Source organism: Neopsephotus bourkii, unplaced genomic scaffold (genome assembly GCF_033783945.1).
Source record: "Neopsephotus bourkii isolate Nb327-2 ecotype Australia unplaced genomic scaffold, CSIRO-AGI_Nbou_v1 NB_1542, whole genome shotgun sequence".
Classification (NCBI taxonomy): Eukaryota; Metazoa; Chordata; class Aves; order Psittaciformes; family Psittacidae; genus Neopsephotus; species Neopsephotus bourkii.
The window spans coordinates 3,141,821-3,167,483 of NW_026902018.1; the positions used below are offsets into that span (position 1 = coordinate 3,141,821).

At 58.7% G+C, this 25,663-nt stretch overlaps 5 protein-coding genes across 5 annotated transcripts; 2 read left to right on the plus strand and 3 right to left on the minus strand.

The window, feature by feature from the left end:
• Nucleotides 1-496: 496 nt before the first annotated feature.
• Nucleotides 497-3,120, minus strand: RITA1 (RBPJ interacting and tubulin associated 1). The gene is made up of 3 exons (XM_061370919.1): nucleotides 2,960-3,120; nucleotides 1,269-2,102; nucleotides 497-866 (listed from the first exon to the last, which is right to left on the minus strand). The coding sequence occupies exons 1-2, from the start codon at nucleotides 3,118-3,120 to the stop codon at nucleotides 1,613-1,615; spliced, it is 651 nt and encodes a 216-aa protein (XP_061226903.1). The 3' UTR covers nucleotides 497-866; nucleotides 1,269-1,612.
• A 69-nt stretch (nucleotides 3,121-3,189) lies between these two features.
• Nucleotides 3,190-10,004, plus strand: DDX54 (DEAD-box helicase 54). Its single transcript, XM_061370564.1, has 19 exons — nucleotides 3,190-3,250; nucleotides 4,099-4,243; nucleotides 4,326-4,396; nucleotides 4,479-4,664; nucleotides 5,376-5,425; nucleotides 5,529-5,570; nucleotides 5,790-5,885; nucleotides 5,972-6,093; nucleotides 6,242-6,303; nucleotides 6,406-6,537; nucleotides 6,981-7,191; nucleotides 7,850-7,984; nucleotides 8,157-8,378; nucleotides 8,470-8,543; nucleotides 8,625-8,831; nucleotides 8,923-9,068; nucleotides 9,138-9,251; nucleotides 9,333-9,437; nucleotides 9,563-10,004. Exons 1-19 carry the CDS (start codon nucleotides 3,209-3,211, stop codon nucleotides 9,957-9,959), a joined length of 2,559 nt encoding a protein of 852 aa, XP_061226548.1. The 5' UTR covers nucleotides 3,190-3,208; the 3' UTR covers nucleotides 9,960-10,004.
• Nucleotides 10,005-10,470: 466 nt separating this feature from the next.
• Nucleotides 10,471-12,716, minus strand: CFAP73 (cilia and flagella associated protein 73). Its single transcript, XM_061370920.1, has 7 exons — nucleotides 12,436-12,716; nucleotides 11,931-12,015; nucleotides 11,721-11,825; nucleotides 11,454-11,654; nucleotides 11,150-11,371; nucleotides 10,735-10,893; nucleotides 10,471-10,650 (listed from the first exon to the last, which is right to left on the minus strand). The coding sequence occupies exons 1-7, from the start codon at nucleotides 12,714-12,716 to the stop codon at nucleotides 10,525-10,527; spliced, it is 1,179 nt and encodes a 392-aa protein (XP_061226904.1). The 3' UTR covers nucleotides 10,471-10,524.
• Nucleotides 12,717-13,481: 765 nt separating this feature from the next.
• On the minus strand, nucleotides 13,482-22,268 carry VSIG10 (V-set and immunoglobulin domain containing 10). The gene is made up of 8 exons (XM_061370566.1): nucleotides 22,169-22,268; nucleotides 20,636-20,920; nucleotides 17,176-17,457; nucleotides 16,085-16,384; nucleotides 15,078-15,188; nucleotides 14,662-14,674; nucleotides 13,797-13,954; nucleotides 13,482-13,691 (listed from the first exon to the last, which is right to left on the minus strand). The coding sequence occupies exons 1-8, from the start codon at nucleotides 22,251-22,253 to the stop codon at nucleotides 13,621-13,623; spliced, it is 1,305 nt and encodes a 434-aa protein (XP_061226550.1). The 5' UTR covers nucleotides 22,254-22,268; the 3' UTR covers nucleotides 13,482-13,620.
• Nucleotides 22,269-23,235: 967 nt separating this feature from the next.
• On the plus strand, nucleotides 23,236-25,027 carry PEBP1 (phosphatidylethanolamine binding protein 1). The gene is made up of 4 exons (XM_061370550.1): nucleotides 23,236-23,431; nucleotides 23,737-23,846; nucleotides 24,330-24,430; nucleotides 24,760-25,027. The coding sequence occupies exons 1-4, from the start codon at nucleotides 23,297-23,299 to the stop codon at nucleotides 24,975-24,977; spliced, it is 564 nt and encodes a 187-aa protein (XP_061226534.1). The 5' UTR covers nucleotides 23,236-23,296; the 3' UTR covers nucleotides 24,978-25,027.
• Nucleotides 25,028-25,663: the final 636 nt, after the last annotated feature.

Below are 25,663 nucleotides of genomic sequence, written 5' to 3' on the forward strand. Positions count from 1 at the left end.
TGCCAAGACTCACTGTTTCACCTTGAGCTCGCTTGCCTTTCAAGAGCAAGAATAACCCTTCTTGCCAACAAGCTGGACCAGAAACACAGGTCCCTGGCTGGCTGAGCTCCAGTGCCCTTTGTGTGCTCAGGTGGGTCTAACCCCAGTCCTGCTGCTGCTCAAGGTGGCAATAAAGGCATTCCTGGGGGCAGAGTGATGCCCTTACCCTGGCTGGGTTTGTCCTTGGGTGAACTTGAGGGAAGGGTTCCCTTTGTGTGGGAGTTACCAAGTTCCCAGTGATTTCCCTTCATCCTCCCTGCCCAGGGGAGCAGCCCCCAGGTCACCCAGCCCATGTCCTTTATGTGCCTCCCTACCTGCATTCCCTCAGACCGAGCTGCACTTCCCCACCTCAGGAATGGACACGGAGGAGCTGCTCTGCTCAGCCAGCCTCTGGACACACTGCCTGTGTGCAGATCACACAGCAGCAGCCCGTGGTCCAAACACAAGGTGCAGCAGATTTGCCTTGAACCATTTATTTGGTGATGAGCGTGGTGTTGCTGTGAGAGCACCTTGAGACCCTCAGTACACCCCGCAGGATCACGCGTTCACTCAGCACGTCCTCATCACCAGAAGCTGCTGAAATCCCTGTGGAAGATCCTTCTCCACCCAGTCCCGGGGCATCCCACCAGCAGCAGGACGCAGGGTGATGCCAGTCCTCACCTTCTCCTTCCTTGCCAGAGGAGACCATTAAAGCGTTGGTAAAAGGCCAGCAGAGAGCCCCCAGGTTGGCCAGGGCTGGAGCACATCCTGTGCACAGGGGCTGAGGGATTGGGGCTCGTTCAGCCTGGAGCAGGGATGGTTCTGGGGGGCTCCAGAGCAGCCTCTACCTGTGAAGAGGAGGTGACCATGAGGACTGAGCAAGCTCTGTGCAGAGCAGAATGAGAACAGACACAAATCGGATCAAGAAAGGCTCTGCCTGGATATCAAGGGAGACTTTTCACCCCAAGGACAATCAAGTAGGGTCGGAGGTTGTGCCTGCCCCTCTGTTCTTGAGGTTTCCCACACCTCACTGACAGGAGAGCAGCCCAAGCCCAGTCACCTGCTTGAGCAGGTTGGACTAGAGATCTCCTGCAGGCCTGTTGAGCATGAGCGATGCTGTGGCTGTACGCATGAGGGAGGATGAAGGACGCCTCTCCTGGAGCTGGCCAGTGGAGGTGCCATCAGGACCCTCACCTGCCCTTAGCTCTGTCCCTGCCCGTCCCCACCACGCTCCGCTGTTATAGCAGTACCTGTGCCTGGTCCTTCTGGCCTCCACGCTGCAGGCAGTCCTGTCTCCTCCTGCTCCAGCTTCCCAGCTGGACTTCCCAGTCAGAAGGAACCTGATCCAGTACCGCACCTCTGATGGCCACCGGGCAGTCGATGGAAGCTGCTGTCACCACCAAGGCTGTCCCGCTCCGGTGCTGCAGGAGTGTGCCCTGCACAGGGAGGTCACTGCCTGCTTGGCACTGTGGGCATGCACAGCTCCCAGCACAGAGCAGCCCCATCCTTCACGTCCAGCCATGGAAAGGTGCAGGGTCCCTATGGACTTGCCCATCAGGAGGTCTTGGGTAGGCATCCACAGGGATGTGTGGCTTCACTTCCAGGGAGGCCTGGCCTTGCAGGTACCCTCTGCCGTGCTGCTCCTGGCCAAAGGAGGTCCGGACACACGCTGTGACCGACCCAGCACCCAAGGGGTTGTGGGGGCTGTTGAGGGACCCCCGTTTTTACACCTTCCTGGCTTGGGGTTGTCCAAAGCCCGGCAGGGCCCATCCAAGGGGGTGCTGGGCCAGCCCAGAGACTGGGGTCGTGCTCTGCCTGTGGAGCGAGGCTCGCTCTCGGGACGCTTCCACACACAGGATGTGTCCTGTCGCGACACCCCCGAGCCCGCTGCGGCCGGTGGAGGGGCAGCGCTTACCGGGGAGCCCCTGCAGCAGCGGGAGAGGCCAGGCTGGGCGCGGGGGGCAGGCGGGGGGCTCCAGAGCAGTGGCTGGAGCTTGGCTACATCCTCCTTGGTCATGCGAGGAGCGGCGTGGGTAGGGCCGAACAGGGACTCATCGCAGAAGGATGGAGTGTGGCCTCGCAGCCTGCGGGACACAGGAACCATGCACCAGGACCGGGCACTGCACACGGGGAAGCATCAGGGTCACCCAGGACCCTCCTGAGAGCCACTCGCCCACCCCTGGATCTGAATATAGAAACTCAGGCGAGGTTATAGGAATTCCTGAGCTAGGGTTTTACTGTGTATAGAAGACACAGAGCTGCAACACCAGGACCAGGTGTCTCCTCTCAAACCAGTGCAGGTTCCTCCTGTTGATGAGCCTTACACATAGGTAAATGGCTGTGAAAGAAACAGCTCCAGGAGCCTCTCAGGGTTGTAAATCAGCCCACACAAGGATATGCACTTAATCTGGCAAGAGCTCATCAGGGACTGCAGCAACAGGACAAGGGGTGATGGGTTCAAAGTGAAACAGGGCAAGTTCAGGTTGGAGATAAGGCAGAAGCTCTTCCCTGTGAGGGTGCTGAGGCGCTGGCACAGGGTGCCCAGAGAAGCTGTGGCTGCCCCATCCCTGGCAGTGCTCAAGGCCAGGTTGGACACAGGCTTGGAGCAAGCTGCTCCAGTGGAAGGCGGCAGGGACTTGGAGCTGGAGGAGCTTTAAGGTCCCTTCCAACCCAAACCAGGCTGTGCCTCTGTACCCAAACACACATCCCGATGTCCTTAACTAACGGAATTCCATAAGAGCACCGGGAGACCACTCTTCCAATTCACACCACCCTTATGCACCCGAATGACGGAAGAACGGCAGCGGGCGGGCACTCCATGGCATTATAAGGCCTATGTCCACAACGAACACACATCACCCACGAGCCGGCTCGGAGAGATCCGGTACCGGTACAACCGTTCCTATAGAGCGACACCCGCAGCCCCCGGGGCCCCGCTCACCTGCGCTGCCCGCTCGGCCTGGAGCCGGTACCTGGAGCATCGGCCCATGGAGGGGGGAATGCGGGCGGAGGGGGACGAGCGCCCGCAGGGGTCCCGAACAAGGACTCGTCCACGAAGGATGCCCGAGGACGGCGGCGGCGGGGGGCAGCCGCTGCACGCATGGCACCGTTCCTCTCCGCCGGAAGGGGCGGGGCGGAGCGGAACGGGGCCGTGCGTGGGGTTAGTTCCGCTTCCGCCGCCGTTACCAACATGGCGCCTGCGCGTGCCCGCCGACAGACCCGGGAAGCGCCGGTACCGGGGAGGGGGAGGGGGAAACGGGAAAGGGAGGGGGGGGCCACGGCGCGCGCGTTCCCGCGTCCCCCGCGCCGGCGGTACCGCGCCACGTGTTTCCGGTGCACGTGTTCCGCGGCCACCGCGTGCTGCCGGGCCTGGTACCGGGGTCCCCAGTACCAGTGTGCCCTGTGCTGGTGTCCCAGTACCGATGTCCCAGTACTGATGTCCCCCATACAGGTGTCTCAGTGCCAGTTTCCCTTGTACTGGTATCCCAGTACTGATATCCCCCGTACTGGTGTCCCAGTGCCAGTGTCCCTTGTACTGGTATCCCAGTACTGATATCCCCCGTACTGGTATCCCAGTGCCAGTGTCCCAGTGCCAGTGTCCCTTGTACTGGTATCCCAGTACTGATATGCTCCGTACTGGTGTCCCAGTACCAATGTCCCAGTACTGATGGCCCCCGGACTGGTGTCTCAGTACTGATATCCCCATTATCAGTGTAAGTAACCATTCCCACTACTGATGTCTCCCATGCTGCTGACCCAGTGCCAGTATCCCCAGTATCAGTGTCCCAGTACTGATATCCCCCTACTGGTGTCCCAGTATTGCTGTCTCTTGTACTGGTGTCCCAGTACCAGTGTCCCAGTACTGATAGCCCCCATACTGGTGTCCCAGTCCCAGTGTCCCAGAACTGATATCCCCATTACCAGTGTAAGTAACCATTCCTAATACTGATGCCTCCCACCCTGCTGTCCCAATGCCAGTATCCCCAGTATTGCTGTCCCAGTATCAATGTCCCCAGTACCAGTGTCTGTGCCCTCCATGCTGGCAATGCAGAGCTGCAGCCATGTCCCCCCCATGCCCAGGTCCCTGTGTCTCCGCTGCCCGCCTTCCCCAGCACCAAGGAGGAGGATGATGCTGATGCCGATGCTGATGCCGTGCCGGACACACGGGCCCTGGTGCGGGCCCAGAACCAGAAGAAGAAGAAATCCGGTGGCTTCCAGTCAATGGGTGCGTGCGGGGCCGGGGGCAGCGGTACCCAAGTGGGGACCAACCCTCACCTGCGCCCCTTCACCCATCCCCATCCCCGCAGGCCTCAGCTACCCCGTCTTCAAGGGCATCATGAAGAAGGGCTACAAGGTGCCCACCCCCATCCAGAGGAAGGTGAGTGCGGTGGGTCCCCACCATGGGATGGGGATGGGGATGGGGACGGGGATGGGGACGGTGACGGAGCCGTGTCCCGCAGAGCATCCCCGCCATCCTGCGCGGCCGGGACGTGGTGGCGATGGCGCGGACGGGCAGCGGGAAGACGGCGTGCTTCCTCATCCCCATGTTCGAGCGCCTCAAGGCACCCAGCCAGGCCGGGGCGCGCGCCCTCATCCTGTCACCCACCCGGGAGCTGGCCCTGCAGACCCTCAAGTTCACCAAAGAGGTATGGGGACAACAATGGGGTGAATGGGGTCAACAATGGGGTGAATGGGGACAACAGCAGGGTGAATGGGGTCAGTGGGGTGAATGGGGAGAACAGCGGGGTGAATGGAGTCAACAACAGGGTGAGTGGGGACAACAACGAATGGGGACAACAGGGGGAATGGGGACAACAACGGGGTGAATGGGGACAACAACGGGGGGAACGGGGACAACAACGGGATGAATGGGGACAACGGGGTCAATGGGGATAACAGTAGGGTGAATGGGGACAACAGGGGGAATGGGGACAACAACAGGGTGAATGGGGACAAAAACGGGGGAACGGGGACAACAACGGGGTCAATGGGCATAACGATAGGGTGAATGGGGACAACAATGGGGTGAATGGGGACAATAATGGGGTGAATGGGGATAACAATAGGGTGAATGGCGACAGCAACGGGGTGAATGGAGATAAGAGTGGGGTGAATGGGGATAACAATAGGGTGAATGGGGACAACAGCGGGGTGAATGGGGACAACAACAGGGTGAATGGGGATGACAACAGGGTGAATGGGGACGACAACAGGGTGAATGGGGACGACAACAGGGTGAATGGGGACGACAACAGGGTGAATGGGGACAACAACAGGGTGAATGGGGTGAATGAGGACAACGAGGGGAAGGGGTTTGGTTTAACCCCCCCCCAACACTTTTATTTCTCACCCCACAGCTGGGCAAGTTCACAGGCCTGAAGACAGCCCTGATCCTGGGAGGAGACAAGTGAGTTGTCCCCATGTCCCCACTAAAGCCTCCCCGGAGCCTGGCGAGGGGCTGAGCTGCCCCGTACCACCCGCTGTATCCCAGCCTCTCCCCGCTCCCGCAGGATGGAGGACCAGTTCGCTGCCCTGCATGAGAACCCCGACATGTGAGTGGGGCCGTGGGGAGGGGACACAGTGGGGAAGTGACCCCGAGAGCCATCCGGGGACATCAGTGGTGCTTACAGCCAGCACGCCTGATGGATGCATCCTGGTGTTCCCTTGGAGCATCTTTGGCTCCCCATGGGGGACAGCGGAGTCTGGATTGGGTTGGATTTGGGACTCTGTGCCCCCCAAACCCGCTCCCGTCACCAGCTCTGTCCCTGCAGCATCATTGCCACTCCTGGGCGCCTGGTGCACGTGGCGGTGGAGATGAAACTGAAGCTGCACACGGTGGAGTACGTGGTGTTCGACGAGGCCGACAGGTCCGCAGTGGGGTCCCCACCGTGGGGTGAACTGGGCACAGGGGGACCCAACGGGCGCTGCCATGTCCCGGGTCTGCTCCCTGCAGGCTCTTCGAGATGGGCTTTGCCGAGCAGCTCCAGGAGATCATCGCCCGGCTCCCCGATTGCCACCAGACCGTGCTCTTCTCCGCCACGCTGCCCAAGCTGCTCGTGGAGTTTGCCCGCGCTGGTGAGAGCACAGGGATGGGGCCAGGGCTGCCAAAACAGAGCTGGGATAGCGCTGGGGCAAGCGGGTGTCCCTGAGTAGAGCAGTGGGGCTGGTCCTGGTGGCGCATCCCACGTGTGACACGTGCCCCGTGTGGCACCGCATCCCGCAGGCCTCACCGAGCCCATGCTGATCCGGCTGGATGTGGAGTCCAAGCTGAGCGAGCAGCTCAAGGTGAGATGGGCTTTGTGCCCCCAGCCCCTGCGAGGAGGGGACAGAGGGGCAGTGTGTGGTGTGGGGTTGCAATGGGGCTGAGCTGTGGCCCCCCCTCTGCAGCTGGCTTTCTTCCACGTGCGCGGGGATGACAAGCCGGCCGTGCTGCTCCATCTGCTCCGCACGGTGGTGAAGCCCCAGGACCAGACGGTCGTCTTCGTGGCCACCAAGCACCACACGGAGTATCTCAAGGAGGCAAGTGGCATTTGGGGGTGCAGAGCCTGTACCCCTGTTAAAGGGCAGGGGGCTGGGACCATTCCCAGGCCCACATGGGGTCTGCATTGGTGGGCATAGAACCGTAGAATGGTTTGGGTTGGAAAGGACCTGAAGATCGTCCAGTTCCAATCCATGGCATGGGCAGGGACACCTCACACTAAACCATGGCACACAAGGCTCTGTCGAGGCTGGCCTTGAACACTGCCAGGGATGGAGCATTCACAACCTCCCTGGGCATGTCCTCGCTGGAGCCTCTGCCTCTGTTTTGCTGGGTTGCAGGATAAATCCCATGATGTGATACCATGGAGGTGCTGCATCCACTTACCCCTTGGATGTGGGGTCTGGGTGGGCACCCTGAGCCCTGTCTCTTGCCTGTGGGTGCTCTCCCTGGTGGGACGTGACCCCTGTTCCCCGCTCCGCAGCTGCTGACGGCGCAGGGCATCCGCTGCACGCACATCTACAGCTCGCTGGATCAGACCGCCCGCAAGATCAACATCGCCAAGTTCTCCCACGGCAAGTGCCCGGTGCTGCTGGTCACCGACGTGGCCGCCCGCGGGCTCGACATCCCCATGCTGGACAATGTCATCAACTACAGCTTCCCCGCCAAGGCCAAGCTCTTCCTGCATCGTGTCGGTGGGTGCTGGTGCCCCGTGCAGGGTGCATTGCAACCCGGGGGTCCCTCGTGGTGACAAGGAGGGTGCGAGTCCCTTGTCCCCATAGAATCACAGAATGGTTTGGGTTGGAAAGGACCTTAAGATCATCCAGTTCCAACCCCTGCCATGGGCAGGGACACCTCACACTAAACCGTGGCACCCAAGGCTCTGTCCAACCTGGCTTTGAACACTGCCAGGGATGGAGCATTCACAACCTCCCTGGGCAACCCATTCCAGTGCCTCAGCACCCTAACAGGAAGGAATTTCCTCCTTATATCCAATCTAAACTTCCCCTGTTTCAGTTTGAACCCCTTGTCCCTGTTGCCTGTTAGGCTGGCTCTGCTGATCCTGCCTCGATGGGGTTATCTCTGGGGCAGGAGGTGACATCAGGGGACAAAGCAGTGTCAGAAACATCCCTGATCTCCCCCCCTCGACTCTTGGAGCAGGGTTGGTGCCTTCCCTTTATGGCACCAGGATGAGCTCCCCTTTTCCCCCTTCCCAACAACCCACAGCCCCTTGCCACCCATGCCCACCTAGTAAATGTCACATGCATGTGCTCCCAATGGCACCAGTAAGTCCCTGCTGGGCTTCCATCAGGCTTCAGCTCTGCTTTCCCACTCTGCTCCATCCCTTCCCAGGTCGTGTGGCCCGAGCTGGCCGGAGTGGCACTGCCTACTCACTGGTGGCTCCCGATGAGATGCCCTATGTCTTTGACCTCCATCTCTTCCTGGGGCACCCGCTTGTCCTCGCTGGTACCCAGGAGATGCCTGCTGGTAAGGACCAAACTGGGACACTGGTTTTATCCCTTTCATGGAGGGATATGTTTCCCCAGGCCTGTTGGGGATGCTGATTCAACACCACTGAGCTCTCCATGGCTATTTGCTCTATTAAATCCTATACTGCTGCCATGCCAGTGCATTGACATGGTGTCTCCTGGCACTGCAGATGCTGGTGGGGTCCTGGGCCGTGTCCCCCAGAGCCTGGTGGACGATGAGGAGTGCCTGCTGCTCACGGACCACGAGGCCTCTCTGGAGCTGCGGAGCCTGCGCCGTGTGGCTGACAATGCCCACAAGCAGTACCTGAGGTCCCGGCCCGGCCCCTCGCCCGAGTCCATCAAGAGGGCGAAAGACATGGACGTGTCCCAGCTTGGCATCCACCCGCTCTTCAGTGAGTTGCTTTGGGGACACTGAGGGAGGGGACCCCCATTCCCATCACCAGGGAGCTGATCTGTGCCCCTCTCCCCCACTGTGGTCCTCAGGCGCTCGCTTTGAAGACACGGAGCTGGAGAGGCTGAAGTTTGTGGACAGCATTAAAAGCTACAAGTCCAAGGCGGTGAGTGGAGACCCGTTCTGTGTCTGAGCTGGGGGGGAGGGAAGGGCCGTGCCGCTCATCCCATTCCCGCTCTGGGATCAGACCATCTTTGAGATCAACGCCACGTCCCGCACGCTGGCCAGCACCGTGATGCGCTCCAAGCGGCGCCACGACCATGCCCTCATTGAGAAGTACCAGCGCGGGCAGCAGGAGAAGCGGGCAGCAGCTCTCAAAGGGCAGGGGCTATGCCCGGCCCCCCCTGCCCCTGAGGAGGGAGAAGGAGAAGGCAACCAGGAGGAAGACCTCCAGGTAATGGGGCAGGGATAGGGGATGCCCGTGGGAGCTCTGGGCTGTGCTGGGGGCTGATGCAGGGGTTTGCAGTGTCCTTGATCCCTTCCAGGACGTGTTCTCCAACGTCTCAGGCCAGAAGAGAAAGCGAGGCCGAGGAGGAGAAGGTGGCCCCAGGAAGAAGCTGCAGCAGTCGGCACAGCAGGACAAGGACTTCTACATCCCCTACAGACCCAAGGACTTCGAGAGCGAGAGGGGGTGAGTCTGGGGGGGCTCCTGCTGCTGCCCTGCCCCAGCGGGGCCGCTCTCACCGCCCGCCCTTTGCAGGCTGAGTGTTGGTGGCGAGGGCAGCCCCTTCGAGCAGCAGGCGGCCGGAGCAGTGCTGGATCTCATGGGTGATGAAAACCACAACCTCAACAAGAGCAAGCAGCTGCTCAAGTGGTGAGTGGGGACTGTCTATGGGATGGAGGGTGGGATGAAGGCTTGGGGGGGGGGGTTCTACCGCCCTCTCCTCTCTCACAGGGACCGTAAGAAGAAGCGTTTTGTGGGGCAGACAGGACAGGAGGACAAGAAGAAGGTGAAGACGGAGAGCGGGCGCTACATCAGCAGCTCCTACAAGAACAACCTGTATCCTGTCTGTGATTGTGCCCTGCGACTGTGGGGCCATCCCCTACCCGCGGCGGGGTGGGGGGGAGGCTGGTCAGACACCGCAGTGGGGAGTCACTGCACGTCCCCTTAACGCACCGGGCCAGCTATGAGAAGTGGAAGCAGAAGTACAAGGTTGATGAGCGGGATGAAGATGAGGAAGAGGGGCACAGCCGAGGGCAGTTCCGCGGGAAGCACCGGCGTGGACATGGTGAGTACCCGGAGCAAGGGGTGAAGGCCCCCCCATCATCCCCCCCATTGCCTCACCCCAAGCCACCCCCTGCAGGGCCCACGCAGGCCCCGGCCCGGGTGCGCTCGGAGCTGAAGAACAAGCAGCAGATCCTGAAGCAGCGCAAGAGAGCGGCCAAGCAGCGGTTCCTGCAGAGCGGGGGGCTGAAGCGCCTCAAGGCCCGCAACCGGCAGCGCGTGCAGGAGCTGCGGCAGATGGCCTTCGGGCGCAGGGTGCAGGGCACCAAGAAGGGCAAGATGAGGAAGAGGGTGTAGGGGTGGGGGCTGAGCCCCGGTGGCTCCCCCCTCACCTGGGCTGGACACTGGGGAAAGGGGCATTAAATACGGGGCTGGTTTGGAGGATGTGGGGTCCTCTTTGTCCTTGCTAAAAGCACTGTGCATGGGGTGATTCCTGCTTTGGGCCACCACCAGGTGCAGTCCTAAATCAAGTGTTGCGGGTATGTGGCTGGGTTATAATGGAATGGCTTGGGTTGAAGGGACCTTCAAGCTCACCCAGCTCTAACCCCTGCCATGGGCAGGGACCCCTTCCACTGGAGCAGCTTGCTTCAAGCCCCTGTGTCCAACCTGGCCTTGAGCACTGCCAGGGATGGGGAATATATTTTGATGGGAGATGCCTGAACATGAGCAGCAGGAGGGTACCCCGGAGGGTCAGGCTCTGCCATGGGGTGTCCCATCCCCTACCCCAGTGCAGTGCCAACCCACTGTGTCTGTGCCACTGCCACCCCTGCTGCCTCTTGGGAGGGGTCCCAGACGTGTCAGGCAGTGACCCCCATTCCCAGTGCTGTGGCTCCGTGCTGGCCATGGCAGCAGTCCCAGGGGGTTACTGGTGGCTCGGTGGCACCTCTGCACCCCTGTGATGCACACTGGTGGCTGCAGGACACGGCCCCGGCTGCCTGGGGCGCAGCTCGGTGCAGATGGCAGCCAGGTCCTGCATGCAGAGCAGCACCTGCGGACAGGAGCCTCATGCCACAGCCATCCGAGGACAGGGACAGCCCCGTGTGCCCCTGCGCAGGGGAGAGGCTGCACTGACCGTGTCCAGCTGCGCCTCGGTGTCCTCCAGGGCCACGTCTGTGCAGACCTTGAGCGGTGCAGTAGCGAGGTGGAAGAGGTTGAGCACTGCCAGCTTGATCTGCGCCAGCACCAGGGTCTTCTCGGTGGCCGTGCTTTGGGCATGGGCCCAGCAGGACTCCTGGGCACAGAACAGCAGAGAGCCCTTGCCCCCTTTCCATCCACATCCCCTGCAACCCCTCCCCTGATGGGACAGGGACACCCGGGGGTCCTGGCTGTGTCTCCCCCATGCACAGCTGATGCTGCTTTATGGGTGCATGGGGAGCGCTGGCTCAGCCAAGTGGATGCAAGCCAGCTTCCCACCACCACCACACTGGGCATTCCCCTCACCATGAGGTGTGGGTCCTTCTGCTGCCCCCCTCCACGTCCCTCCTTACCCCCTGCAGCACCTCACGGTGGGCAGCCTCCAGGCACGCGTGGAGCTGGGCCCGCTCGGTGGCGATGCACAGGAGCTCACTGAGGGTCTCCTCACGGTACCCCCGGAGCCGTGCCCAGCCCCGTGCCAGCCGCTCCTGCCCCGCTTCTGCCTCCTGCGCCAGGGCTGCCCGCAGGGCCAACAGTGCCTTGAAATGGGCCAGCATGGACGGGACATCCTGGAACTGGGCAGCGAGAGGGGGCTCAGAGCCTGCAGGGGTATGGGGGCCGCTGCGCCCCACACAAGGAGCCTGGGGACGCGCTCACCTGCCCCATCCTGGCCAGCACATCCTGCAGGTAGCCATGGAAGCGCTGGAGGCTCCGGAGGCGTTGGGCTAGGTGGTCCCTGTGCTGCCGCAGCCCTGCAAGCTGCTGGTGCAGGCGGGCGGCCTTAGCATCCTGCTCTGCTGCCTGTGCCTGCGCCTCTGCTGCGCGCTGCTGCACCCGCTCCTGCCTCGCTGCTGAAGCCTGTGGGGTGGGGATGGGGTCAGCAGGACCCCCATGGCCACCCCAGCCCCAACCCCTGCACAGCACCTTGAGGAAGGCAGCGAACTTGAGGGCAACATCCCGGAGCCGCTGTTCCCTCTGGTCCAGCTCCTGCCGGCGCTGTTCCAGGCGCTCCATCCTCTGCCGGAACTCCTGCGGGAACACTGGGGGTGGCAGCATCCCATGGACAGCCCGTGCTGTGCCAGGGGTGCAGCACTCGGGCAGGGGACACATGGAGAGGCTGGGGTCTGCCCTTACCTCCCGCTGCCTCTGCAGCGCCTGTTCCACCTCTGCCACCTCCCGTCTCTTCAGCAGCAAGCGCATGGAGGGCTGCGGTGCGACACTGCCCAGCACCGGCACCGGCACCATCCTGCCATGGGCTGTGTGGAGCTCACCGTGCCCAGGAGGGGGGAGCAGCACCCCCAGGGGCCACCGCTGCCTGCCTGGGCTCAGCACCGGGAGCCAGGCCTGCTTTTCCATGAAGGAGTTGGTGGTGGTGGTGTTATCCCTGCCTGCCTGGTTATCATCCACCCTCCCTCCCCGCTTCAGCCTCACCCCACTTGGAGCAGCGTTCCAAGGAAGGGGGTGGGCATTGGCACAGCCTCAGCTCTCTGGTTAGACCCTGGGGCATCCCCCTCTGCCTCCCCATAGCCCACAGCAGGGCAGCAGCTCTGCACATCCCTCCTTCCAAGGGAGGCAGCAGGAGCTGTGCTCCTGGAGCAGGGGGAATGCACCTCTGCCCATCCCGGGGGATCTCACTCACGGCAGCCGCAGCTTGTCCCGGAAAGCCCTGCTCAAATGCTCCTCCAGGTCCAAGGCCATCCCTGCTGGTGCCTTCCCAGCACGGAGGACTGGAGGCAGCTGGGATGGCGGCAGCACAACACCGTTGCCAAGGGCAGCCGGAGGCTCCGGCCGCTCCCTGGGGTTTTCCGGGCCTGGCTCCAAGCACAGGGACTGCACTGAGGCTCCTGGGGACACCTGCAGGCCTCTAAACCCACCCTGCACTGCAGGGCCCCAGCCCTCAGACCTTGCCCCAGCCTCCATCGCCCCTTCAGAGAGCACCGCACATGAACAGATCCCATCCACTGCCCCACGGAGCGCTCAGGGGTGTCCCCATCCCGCCTCCATCTATCTCTCACTGCTCTCAGCACACTTCACCTCCTCTCTGTGTGCCCAGAACACCTCCCCTTTCCACCCCATGTGCCATCACATCCCCTTCATTCCCCCATGTTCCATCAGATCCCCTTCATCCCCCCCATTACCCTTCAGATGTCCTCAGGTGCCCTCCCTTCTCCATCATCCCCACTTCACACAGCTGATTATTGCTGGTCCCCTCCTGCAGAGCCCTCTGCTCCTCTCCATGCGGATCCTGCTCCCCTCATCCCCTCCCTGTGTGAGTTCCTTCTGTGCTTCCCACCACAGCCAGGCATCCCCCTCAAAACCACTGCCAGCTAACTCCCAACTTAGACATGGAGCAGCATTCCAGAAGGATTAGGGAAAAATGTTTATAATAAAACCAATAAAGGCCCCTATAGTCAGCAGCACCCACGTCCTGCCCATGCACCACTTGTTTCCTCTGTCATCCCAGGACCATTGTGGCCCCGCAGTGACTTTCTCCATCGCACTCCTGCAACCCCAGCACTGGTCATGGGGACCAAGCCACGGCCCCATACTGGTATCTGAGTCCATCAAGGGGAGCAGGCTACAGACACCCACTTGTGAGCTCTTTCTGCACTGGGTGCCACCTTGTTCAAAAGGCACCTGAGGCAAGGAGGAAGGTGAAAGGGGAAATGGAGACACGTGGCTGGGAAAGGGGTGAGTGGAGAAGGCAGTGAGGATGCTCTGACCGATCCAGCCCGCTGAGGACAGCCTGTGCTCAGCCACACAGCAAGGATGTGCCTGGCGCTGGGCATCCAGCTGGAGCTCTGTGTGCTTCTGCTTCATGGAACTATGAGCCTTGTGTCTCCTCTCCCCTCATTTCCTCTGCAGAGCCCCTGCCATGCTGCTCGCCATCGTCACCTGCACAGGGCACAGAGCAGCAGCATCTCAGAGGAGCCAAGGAGCCAGAGAACAGGAATTCCTCCCTCCCAGCAGGCACAGGCTGCAGAAGGCACCAGGGCTCACCTTCCATAAGGCAGTTGGGATAAGGAGCTGGAATGCTGCTCCCATTGACCAGTGCCAGCACCTCCTGTTTGGCAGAGCTGCTCATGGCGTCTTCTTCCCCATTCCCATCGTCATCATCTGAGTCCACCAGCACTAGGACATCATCTGAGTCTTGATTCCTGTGAGGAGCAGAGCACGCAGATGCTAAAAGGCTGAGGACAGCCTGTGCCCCCTGGGCTTTGACCAGCCTCTACCCCAAAATGACCAATGTTGATGGACTCCTCCAATCCTGCACTAACCATGGGCAAAACCAGCTGCTTTCAGACCATCAGCACATTCTGCACTGCTTCCCATTCACTTCCCAAGTCCTCCAACCAGTTCACAAACATTCATGTACTACACTTCACCAGCCCCTCCAGAGAGGAGCTGTCTTCCCTCCTGTACGGATGGGGAAATGATGGCACCCAGAAGAGACTTCCCATGCCACAGCTCCAGAGCTGTGGGAAGAGGGGCAAGGGAAGGAGCAGGGCCAGGAGGAGTGCAAGCTGGAAGCGGGGAAGGAATGTGGTGCACCCAAACCCCAAGGTGCCACTTGTTCATGTGCATCCTTCCTGAGGGGATAAGGACATGGTGCAGACCGGTTACTCCTCAACTGCACTGTCCCTGTGCAATCCCAAAGTGACTGGGATCCTGCTGCTGCTCTGATGCCAAGCATCCCCCTCTCTCACCTCAAGCTCTGGCTCCTGCACCCATGCCAGCCCCACCACCCCCTTGCACAGGCACAGCTCCCAGGTCAGAACAGCTTTGCTCTGGGAATGGCTCCTGCCTCAGAGGTGGATCACTAGTGAGGCCTCTTGGGACTGGGCTGAGGAACATCAGCACTTACCTGAAAGCAGCACCTGAATGGGAGAGAAGGCAAGGGAAAAGAGCATTAGAAACCAGCCCAGGGCAGTACTGGTTTTACTGCACAAGCCCTGTCTATCCTGCCTGGAGCAGGATGGCCCCTGGCAGCCACACGTGGAGGCTCAGACAGGAAGGTGACCTGCCCATGTATGCAACAGCAGCATCAGAGGGGTCACAAGGAAAGGGGAGAAGGCCCACCACAGTCCAGCTCCTGGAGAAGGCGAGGGGAAGAACAGAGCTGCTGTTTCAAACCCATCCAAAAGGGTTTATGACCAGGAGCAGGGTGAGGCCCAAGGGCTGAGGTGACCATCAGTGGCTGACTCCAGCACACCAAGAAGGACAAGCAGGTTGGGGATAAAACCAGATCAACCCCATCCCTGTGCAGAGCAGAGCTCCTACCTCTGAGGCACAGCAGGGGACTGTAGTACAGGACAACGCCGGTGACAGTGAGGACAGCCAGCAGGGACAGGACCACCACAGCACCCACGACCCCAACAATGTTCACTGGCTCTGTGGAGAGGAGACACAGGAGGTCAGCTTGTCAGAGACATGGATGGGTGAGGAATATTCAGTGCAAGTAACACAGCAGGTCCCAGCTCCCGTTTCCCATCCCAGCAACAGTCTCACCAGCACAAAGGGTGAGGGTTTCGGCCACTCAAGCTTCACTGACTTAGAAAGAAGTGACCAGTGCAGCCACTGGTTTTGTGCCCACATACATTTAGTGACAGTGAATCAACCCCTGCCCACTGCACCTCGAGCAGCTTGGCTCTTGGAGGTGCTCCTCTGAGTCCACAAGCCCCCCAAGCATCAAGGATGTACCTCTCTGCTCTGAGGTGAGGGGAATTGGTCCTTTTCACCCTGGGCTGAAGGGAGCCAGCCCTGCATTAACACTTGCCACAAGAGCATGGGAAGCATCAAAGGCCGGCTCCATGCACCAAAGGATGTATGGAAGGCATAGTATCACAGTATCACAGTATGTTAGAGATTGGAAGGGAGCTCAAAAGATCATCTAGTCCAATCCCCCTGCCGGAGCAGGAACACCTAGATAAGGTTACACAGGAACGTGTCCAGGTGGGTTTTGAATGTCTCCAGAGAAGGAGACTCCACAACCTCCCTGGGCAGCCTGTTCCAGTGTTCTGTCACCCTCACTGAGAAGAAGTTTCTTCTCAAGTTTAAGTGGAACCTCTTGTGTTCCAGTTTGTACCCATTGCCCCTTGTCCCTATCATTGTTTGCCACTGAGAAGAGCCTGGCTCCATCCTCGTGACACTCCCCCTTTATATATTTATATACACTAATAAGGTCACCCCTCAATCTCCTCTTCTCCAAACTATAGAGACCCAGCTCCCTCAGTCTTTCTCAGTGGCAAACAGCCCCAGTGAGCTGTGTCCCCACAGTCCCCACTCACCCTTCACTGTGAGGCAGACGAAGAGCTCCCTCAGCCCCACGGGGTTCTGAGCCTTGCAGACGTAGCAGCTCCCGTCGGTGGCCTGGGAGCAGTTCTGGATGGTGAGCCGGGACACGTTGTCCTCCTGGGTGATGAGGTACCTGCCTCCGGGCTGGATCTCTGCCTCTGCCCCTGGCTGTGCGATGCCCCGCAGCCACGTGAGCCTCGCTGAGGGGGTGCTCTCGGTCACTCGGCACGTCAGGGTCACGCTGTCACCCACAAAGCAGGTCTTTGGGGGATCTGATTCCAGTGAAGGGATTGCTGAGCAGCCCCAGGCAAGAGGAACAAGGAAAGAGGCAGGGAGGGAATGGAGGGGTTTAACAGAAGGAGCAATCAGCATCTGACTGATTCATAATCATTAACAGGAGGAGGTCAGGCAGGAGTCTGGGCTTGAGCACTGAGGGTTTGGCATTCAGCTCACCCACAGGACTGCAGCAGCCTCCCAAGGACAATCTGAGCATTGCTTTTCTGACACCCATCTTTGTACCCCCAGTGGGATATACAGATTTACATCTGCCAGTGGGAAGATGGCAGAGAGGAGAAAGGCCAGGATTGTTCCGTGGGATCAGCAGAGCTCTTGTGTAGCTCTGACAAAGGAGGATAAATACAGCTCAGGTTTCCCAAAGCAGCTTTAGTCAGATCCCTCAGATGCCTGATGGGGGTCTCTGGGGACATCCATGACCTTCCTCCCCTAAACCCAGCCCTACCAAACTTAATGTCAAGCTGAGCAAGGCATTAAAACCACCTCCCACTTTCTCACAGTGCTTGCACAGGTGAAAAGCTTCATGTGGGGCCATTCAGCCCCTGAAGATGTACCCAAAACACAACTGATGGATCTCAGCTGCACGACTTCCATGCCTTGGGCAGTCACCTCTGCACAAGCCCAGCCCTGCTACTCCTAGCATCACCCCCTGCAGCGGGCAAGTGCCTGCAAGCCTGTCTTGCCTGAGCCCTGCTTTAGTGCTCTGGAGGGCAGAGGGTGACCAGGGTTGGTGCCTGCCCCACCACCAGCAGGCTCATGAATGGCCATTAAGGTGGGCAAGAGAACTCACTTATCTCCACAGTGCACGTGGGCTCCTCCTGCCTGACCACGTGGCTCCCCACACACTTGAACACTTTGCGGTGGGAGAGGTGGGAGCTGTTGAGCGTTTCCACATGGGTGTCCGAGGAGCTCGTGGAGCTGAGGACCCAGCTCGAGTTCTCCAGGTCCTGTCCCTCTTCTCTCCAGTGCAGGGTGGGGTGGGGATAACCCCCAGGCCAGCTGCAGACCAGCTGCAGCATCAGCCCCGATGCGGAGGTCTGAGCCCAGCACTTTGGGGTTGACTGTGGTGGATCTATCAGAAAGGACAGCACGTGGTTAGAGACACTTTCAGGTCACAGCTCTTGGTGTCCCAGGGGCTGGAACGCCCCCAAGGGCTGGTGTTTGACATCATTCCCCTTGAAAACCTTCCTGGTTTCCCTGCTTATCTTCTCCCTGACCTGTGTCCCACAGCCCCAGGAGAGCACAGCTCTGAATGACAGCCAACAGGGACCAAGCAGGGGCTGTCACAGCAGCCACAGCCAAGCCTTGAGGGACTATTGCACAGGGAGGAAAAAGATGACTGCCACAGCTTTATCCAATGGAGCACCTAAAGCACAAGACAAGCACCTAAAACCACAGTGGGAGAACCAAATCTCCACCCTGCCCTTGGTCCTCATGCCACAGCTACAAACAGGTGACACCGATTCACACTACCTGATGACAAGGCTCTACCTGTCCCCATCACTGAGACAAGCATTAAGATTTCTCAAGGGAACAAGGAAAGCACCAGGGCCCTTGCCCAGGGACAACCCACCAGCTCCAAGCTGGAGCACTTCCCCAGTCCATGCTGAAGGCAGAGGCTGTTCCTAGTGTACAAGATGCTCTCCCCACAGTGTGACTCCAGCTTGCAGGGCCACAGATACGTGCCACTGAAGCCAAAGCAAGCGTGCTCTGCTCCTGCCCACCACCACTGTCACTGCCACATGGTATTGCTCACCTGCACAGCACACTGTGTCCACACCATGCTGCAGCAGCGGGGACAAACTCCAGCAGAGAACAGAAGCAGGGTAAGTCACCACTGGCCTTGTGCCAGGGCCACCTCACCACCCCAACGACTGTGTTTGTTATTTAAATACAGGAACCATGACATGCCCTCAGGAGCAGGTCAGAAGCCAATAGAAACCCAAGAGCAAGCCCTCAGGCAGAGCAGGGCTTGATGCAGCAGCAGTTCCTGAGTGTGTCCCATGGGATGGTTTCATAGGCACACTCCCATGCTCAGACAGACACACGTGTCCGTTCAACAGCCACAGGGATTCTGGACTCTGATCCAGGCAGCATGAGCACACTGTGCCCCTGTGGCTGGCTTACCTGAGCCAAGCAGGCACCACTGAGAGCTCAGCCCCACACAGGAGGTGTCAGAGGGATGCCTGGGGTCTATTTTGTGGAGTGTTTACTCAAGTGAGTTCCAAATGGCAAAGGAAACGACTCATCATCATGGCAAAACCCCTGTGAGCTCCACTCGTACCTTCCTGGGGCTTGGCTCTCCAGGAACTACAGACACCCAGCTCGTATAATCTTTGAAACCACCCAGCTTTGGCAAGGAATTTCTCGACACCACTTCCTCTGCCTCAGCTCTGGGGGGATCACAGCTGACCCCAAACCCTGGCTGTGGATAACAACAGCAACCTGTCAGCCTTGACCACCACAAACCACCCCACTTCGAGAGGCAGACCCAGCACAGGAGGAACATGCTTCCCATCCTGGACTCCCAGGCTCTCCCAGTACAACTCCAGTGCCTAAATGCCAACAGAGATCTGTTCCCAAAGGGTTAACAAACCATAAACACCTAAAAACCTCCAATCTCCCTCAACCAAAAACCCTCACAAAACACCAGCAAAAAGGATCTCATGCCCACAGCAGCTTGTATCACATTGGACACAACCATACCAAGGAATCCCTTGGAGGTGTGCAATTCACACCATGAGTTTCCCATTCAGAACAAACATAGACCAGCAGCTCAAGGCAGGGCTGCACCTTTGATGTGTTGCTAGAACGTTCACTCTACTGCTGGGGGGGGGGGTTTAAATGCAGTGCTGAGCAAACAGAGAACGTTTAGTACGACCCATGAGACAGCTGAGAAGCTTCAACCTCCAGTGTTTGCTGATGCTGCTTCTGCTGATCTAAAGCACTGCCAGAAACACCTCTCTTGCCTATTTCAGGACATACCAGTGTCCCAGATCACCTTTGGAAATGAATTTACACATTAATTCCAGGCCAATCATTGAAGCTCAGACGCAGCATCAACACTTGGCATGCCATAGGTGTCTTTTGCTCATGTGGGTTTGGCACCCTCCCCAGTGCTGTGCCTACACATATATATCCTCTGAAGCAATCTGGGCTTTGAGTCCCTCACTCCAGCTCTCTGTGACCCTGCAAAGCTTGCCTGCAAGTGCCCTGACACAGGAATGAATGTGACCTTTCCGAGCTTGAATCTTTACAGAACAGGCACAACTTTCACAAACACCACGGAGGAAGGAGCACCCTGAATGCAAACAGAAAACACCTCTCACATACAGCAGGCAGTGACAGAAAGCCCAGCACGAAAGGAAGGGGTTAGAGAGCACGGAGTGTCACCAAAACAGACTGACAACAGCCCTTCCCTCTCCTCAGCCCTGTAACATGGACTCGGCTGGCACAGAGGCCAGCAGCTCAGAGCCCAGCTCACAGCTGATTTGACCTGGGGAAGGGTCCAAGAATGGCACCAGCCACAGGACCTCCTAATCTGGATGAGGCTGTTCCACAGAAGAGATGAGGCACCCAAGGAGGATAATGGTCCTGCACCAGCAGTGTGCAATGCAACTTGAGAGCTCTCCAGCCTGTGCTTGTGAAGGGTTCAAAGGGGATGAATGAATGAAACAGAGGTGGGAGAGAGCACCAAAACACACAACAGGACCAAAAGGCTGGCACGCTCCCAGCAGGAAATTAAGGAATGGGGTGTTTCCATCAAATTTGGAAGGCTGCACTCTCAGACCTGGCACAGACAACTTCTGAGCTGAGGTTCCTCCATTCTCTCACTGAAATGAACAGCACAGCACACCGATTTCAAACAGTCTTTAAGGCAGTGAGCAGCAGCCCCCATCCTAAGACAGATGAAGGCTCAAGTCAGCCATGTTCTGAGGCACAGGACATGAAAGATCAGTCCAAAAACTAGTTCATCATCACCAACGAGGAAGGAGCTGAAGAGACACAGTGAAGAGCTCACTGATGGCGCTTCATCCTCAGCATCACACACAACTGGTCCTTGACAGACCTTACAGATACACATCCTGGTGCTTGTGAGTGAACCTGTAACAGAGCAGCACCAGCCTGCCTACAGGTCTTGCTCCATGTGGCCACCTTGCCCTATTTGACACTGCTTTTCCAGCACTGCAAATGAATGTGGGCTCCTGCGGGACTGAGGGGAGGGAATTCAAGATGCAGGACAAACTTACTGGCTACCAGGAGCTGGACCCTGTGCTCATGGTCCGTCTTGTTCAGCACCTCCCTGCAGGTGTAGTTGCCTTCATCCTGAGCACGCAGCTCTGTGATGCTCAGAGAGCTGTTGTCAACCAGGGAGAAGCGGACATCCGGGGGGAAGGCGACCCTTGAGGAGAAGAGTGGGGGGAAAGAGCGTGGATCCCCTTGGAACCACAGCACCTCGGTGGCTTCTTTGGAGACATTGCGGCACAAAAGGAGGATGCTTCCTCCAACCTTCCCGAAGACCACTTCCTCTGTTCCTGCAAAATGGAAGGGGCAGTGTTAGGGATGTAGGGAGCCGGCAAAGCCCTCTTCTGACAGCAAAGACCCCTATCTATCTATCTATCTACATCAATATCATATATATATGATATATATTATACGCAAAGACCTCTATACATATATATGATATATATTATACACAAAGACTTGTACATGTATGTATGATATATATTATACACAAAGACCTGTATATATATTATATGCAACCTGTATACATATATATATTATATGCAAAGACCTGTACATATGTATGTATGATATATATTACACACACAGACCTGTATATATATATTATATGCAGACCTGTTTACATATATATGATATATATATTATATACAGACCTGTATACATATATATGATATATAGTACACGCAAAGCCTGTATACATATGATATATATTATACACAAAGACCTGTACATATGTATATATGATATATATTATACACAAGGACCTGTATATATATATATATGATATATATGCAAAGACCTGTATATCTATATGTTATATATTATACACAAAGACCTGTGTGTGTATATATATATGAGATACATATATACCTACACAAAGACGTGGTATCTGTCCAGGTCTCTGTGACACATACCAACCATCTGAGGCACTTGTTAGGGGCCCTGCTGCCAAACTATCCCCAATACCCATTTGGCAACTACCGATGTTCACTGTAGCCATGGCCAAGAGGAGGGACACAGCTCAAAAGACCCAGCAGGAAAGCAAGAACCAAGCATTTCTGACCCAGAGACCCAAAGGAGAGCGGTGTTTGCGCATCAATACAGCCAACAGCAATGGCCACGCTTGGCACATGTTCTGGAGACCACTTGCCCATGCAGCCGCATCCCTGCAAGAGCTCAGGCTCCGAAAAGGAGACAAAAGCCACCCCAACCAATATTGGTGATGACGGAGATGGAAAACTGTTGGAAAACTGATGGAAAACTCAGGAACTGCTGACAGCCCCCCATACTTTTCCTACCTTCCTCTGCCAAATGGCACCCCCCAGGGCTCTGCAGCAGTCCCCCCTTCCACCACCCCCCTCAGCATCCGCCCCGCTTGTTTCCAATGGGAATTGTGTTATTTTATGCACCAAAAAAAGTCCTTTTTAAACCGAGAAACCCGCACCGGGGCCGGCCCTCAGGTGCGTGCCGGGCTGAGGTAAGGGCTGTCATGGCCACCGCCCGGCGCTCGCAGCTCTCCTCCCCTCAGCCCCCGCTACCTGTGGCGTCCCGCCGCGGCACCAGCCTCCACACACAAAGGGCGAGGAAGAACCGCGCTGGCGGGGTCCCGCCGGGGAACCGCATCGCCGCCGCAACGAGCCTCCCGCCTCGGAGAGGCGGTGCTGCCCGGCCCCCGCCCCGGCGAACGGGCAGGGGAAGAAGGCGGGCAGCTCCGGACGGGCCCGCCCGCCTCCCTCTGCGCCGGCCGGGGCCGGGGGTCCTGGATCAGACCCCGCCGCCTCAGCCCGCCATCTTAGAGGCCGCCATCTTGGGCGCCCCCCAAGGCCACGCCCGCCATCTTGGGTACCCCTCCTCAGGGGGGCCCGGGGCCGGTTCTGCTGCCCGGGGAGCCGGGGTATGGCCGCGGATGGTTAACACAAGGAGGATGGTGCTTCCACAGCAAAGCGAAGCACAGGTAGTAAGCGAACCCCCCCCCCCAGAGGATCTGCCGTTAATTCAACCGCTTAGAGACACCCCAAGAGCAACGGGAGCAGGAAGCACTGAGGTAAATGGCTGTGAGCCTCGCCTCAAACTGTGTGGTTCTTGGGGATGGGGTTGAAAAAGAGGCAGGTAACAGGTTGAGGCAAAAGTGGACAGCAGCAGAGCACGGAGTAGGAAGCAGGTGGAAAGGGCAAAGGATGAGCTGCTCTGCAGCTGGAGGGATCCCAAGGACAGAGGCGACCAGGAAAGATACGACTGCTGTCATGTTTAAAGGCGTCCCTTGGATGTGAAGGTAACAGCACAGCCAGCGTGCTGCTAACTTAAAGCAGTGGATGCTTGAGGAGAAATCGTCCCAGTATATAGGTTTCTGTGCTAAGCGATGCCAGGTGACCCCAGTGGCGCTGCCTGGTGTTACCACTGCAACTGGTGTCCTCGGGTTCCTTTAGGACCGCCTAGGCAGGGTCCTAAAGGACCAGCTCCGCGCCTCATCATTAATAACCTAATTAACACGGGCAGCGGAGCTCGGCTCCTCCCGCCCTGCGCCAACTTCGGGCGGCACCGCCTGGGGGCGCCCTAACAGCTGGAGCGTCTCCACCAATGGGAGCGGAGCGTGGCGGCGCCTCCGCCAATGGGAGCGGGGAGGCGGGCGGCGGGGGCAGAGTGCGCAGCGCGGTGCAGCAGGAGCCATGCCCGTGGACCTGGCGCTGTGGAGCGGGCCGCTGAGCCTCACCGAGGTGGAGCAGAAGCCGGCGCAGCCCTTGCGGGTCAAGTATGGCTCCGTGGAGATAGACGAGCTGGGCAAGGTGCTCACACCCACTCAGGTGAGTGAGGGCCCGGCCTGTGGTGCAGGGGGGCGCGGCAAAATGGCGGAAGGTGGCCGGGTCTATTGGGCCTCCTCTGTGGTAGCTCCTATGGGAGCCTCACCGGGTGCTGAGCTTTGCTGCCGGCTCTTGTAGCGGGGTGGCGCGGTCCGGCCCCGCTCCGTGCTGCCGGAGAAACCCCGGCGGCCCTAATGGGCCTGAGCCGTCAGGAACGGCCTTGAACTGCGCGGTTGTTGGTGCCTGCGATGGGCAGACGTGCGTGCAGTAGGGCTGGCGTGGAGCTGCTAACGCTGCCCTCCCTCCAGGTGCAGAATCGCCCCACCAGCATTGAGTGGGATGGATGTGATCCCCAGAAGCTTTACACCCTGGTTCTCACAGACCCAGATGCGCCCAGCAGGAAGGACCCAAAGTTCAGGTAACGGGGACGGGGCAGCTCCCTGGGGTGAGTGGGGAAAGTGGAGCATCCCTCTTGGTCCGAGCAGGGGGTCAGGAATGTGCTCCAGCTAAGGTGCAGCAGCGAGTCTGTGCCCTTGTATCTCTCCTTGAGACAGGGACAGCATGGGGAGGAGCAGCTGCTTTTGCCAGGGGTGGTTGAAGGTCTCTTGTAGCTTAGAGAAGCACATCATCTGCTTGCTTTAATTTGGTGTGTGTGCAAGTTAGAATTAGGGCTGTCTGTGGCGGCAGTGCAGGCTTCAACCTGGGGCCAGCTCGCCCTTCTCAAGCCAGGCTCTGGGTATCACACAGCCACAGGGCAGGGGGGCAGACCCTGCTCTAGGACTGGCAGACGAGGAGGGGCAGCTCTTCAGCTGCAGTTACCCTGCGCTGACTGCAGCAGAGCAGCAGCCTGGGGCAGTGAAGGGTCTTGCACCCTCAGTGCTTTTTGCCGTTCTCCTTCCAGGGAATGGCATCACTTCCTGGTGACCAACATGAAAGGCAACAATGTGAGCAGCGGGACTGTGCTGTCGGATTACGTCGGCTCCGGCCCTCCCAAAGGGACAGGTTGGTACTTCCATGTGGCAATTCCCATGCTCCAGGCACAGTGGTGCTGTGTGGATCAGATGCAGAGAGGAGGGTGGGAGCTCTGCAGGGAACTGGCTGCCTGCTTGGCACATGCCATGCTGCAGGAATGGCCCACACAGCACAATGGCTGCATGTGGCCATGGACGCTATGAATAGCTGCCTGGTTCAAGGCCATCACAGTTACAGCATACTCAGGCTGCATTCCAAGAACGGGGAATGCAGGCATCCATTCCCCAGCGTTCCCAGGGTCACTTCAGAGCAGACCTGGCCCTGGGAATTGCATGGTAACGCTGTGTTGCTCCCCGCAGGGCTGCACCGCTACGTGTGGCTGGTGTACGAGCAGCCCAAGCCGCTGTCCTGCAACGAGCCCATCCTCTCCAACCGCTCCGGGGACAAGCGAGGCAAGTTCAAGGTGGCCTCTTTCCGCAGCAAGTACGAGCTGGGGGTGCCGGTGGCTGGCACGTGCTACCAGGCCGAGTGGGATGACTACGTGCCCAAGCTGTACGAGCAGCTCTCGGGCAAGTAGGGCGCGGGGCGGGGAGGAGGAAGCACTGTGCGGCACCGCAGGGACCGGGCTGGTCGCAGCACGTGGCTGTAGTTGTGTTTCGTTAGTGAATCCAACCTAACTGCTCCCGTTCTGGAGCTGTAACCTGCCCCTGCCCCTGTCCTGCCTGAGCCTGCTCCGTGGCGGTGTGCTCCAGCCCTGTGCTGCGCTTCTGCTGGCTCCTGCACGTCCAGGTGATCACTGTAAGGGCTACCACCCCCAGGCTGACCAGACCTGCGTTATGTCCCTGCTGGACTGAAGGTGGTGTGGGTACAGAACCACTTCTGGGGTGGTGCTGGCTGCGTAAGTCTCCCTTTTCCAGTATAGGAGGGGGCAGGTGAAGGGAAACCCTCATTTCTGTCTTGTATTCCTTTTACCCTCAAGCCTTTGGCCAGTGCATCCACTGCAGCGAACCACTAAAGTAGCGAGGGTGCAGCTAAGCTGATTTATAGCACTGCCTTCTGTTCTCTGTTGCCACTCGAAGCTGAGAGACCACTTCCTTTGTTGGAGTTCTGTTGTGACCCGATGTCAGTGTGCTGTTTGCTCACAGTGCAATTAAAAACGTACCAAGGTGGACGGTGTGGTTGTTGTCTTGGGGGGGTGTGGGGGGGAATGGTGTCACCATTCCTTTCCTCCTGGTGTGCAGTGGGGATGCAGCCTCCTGGCAG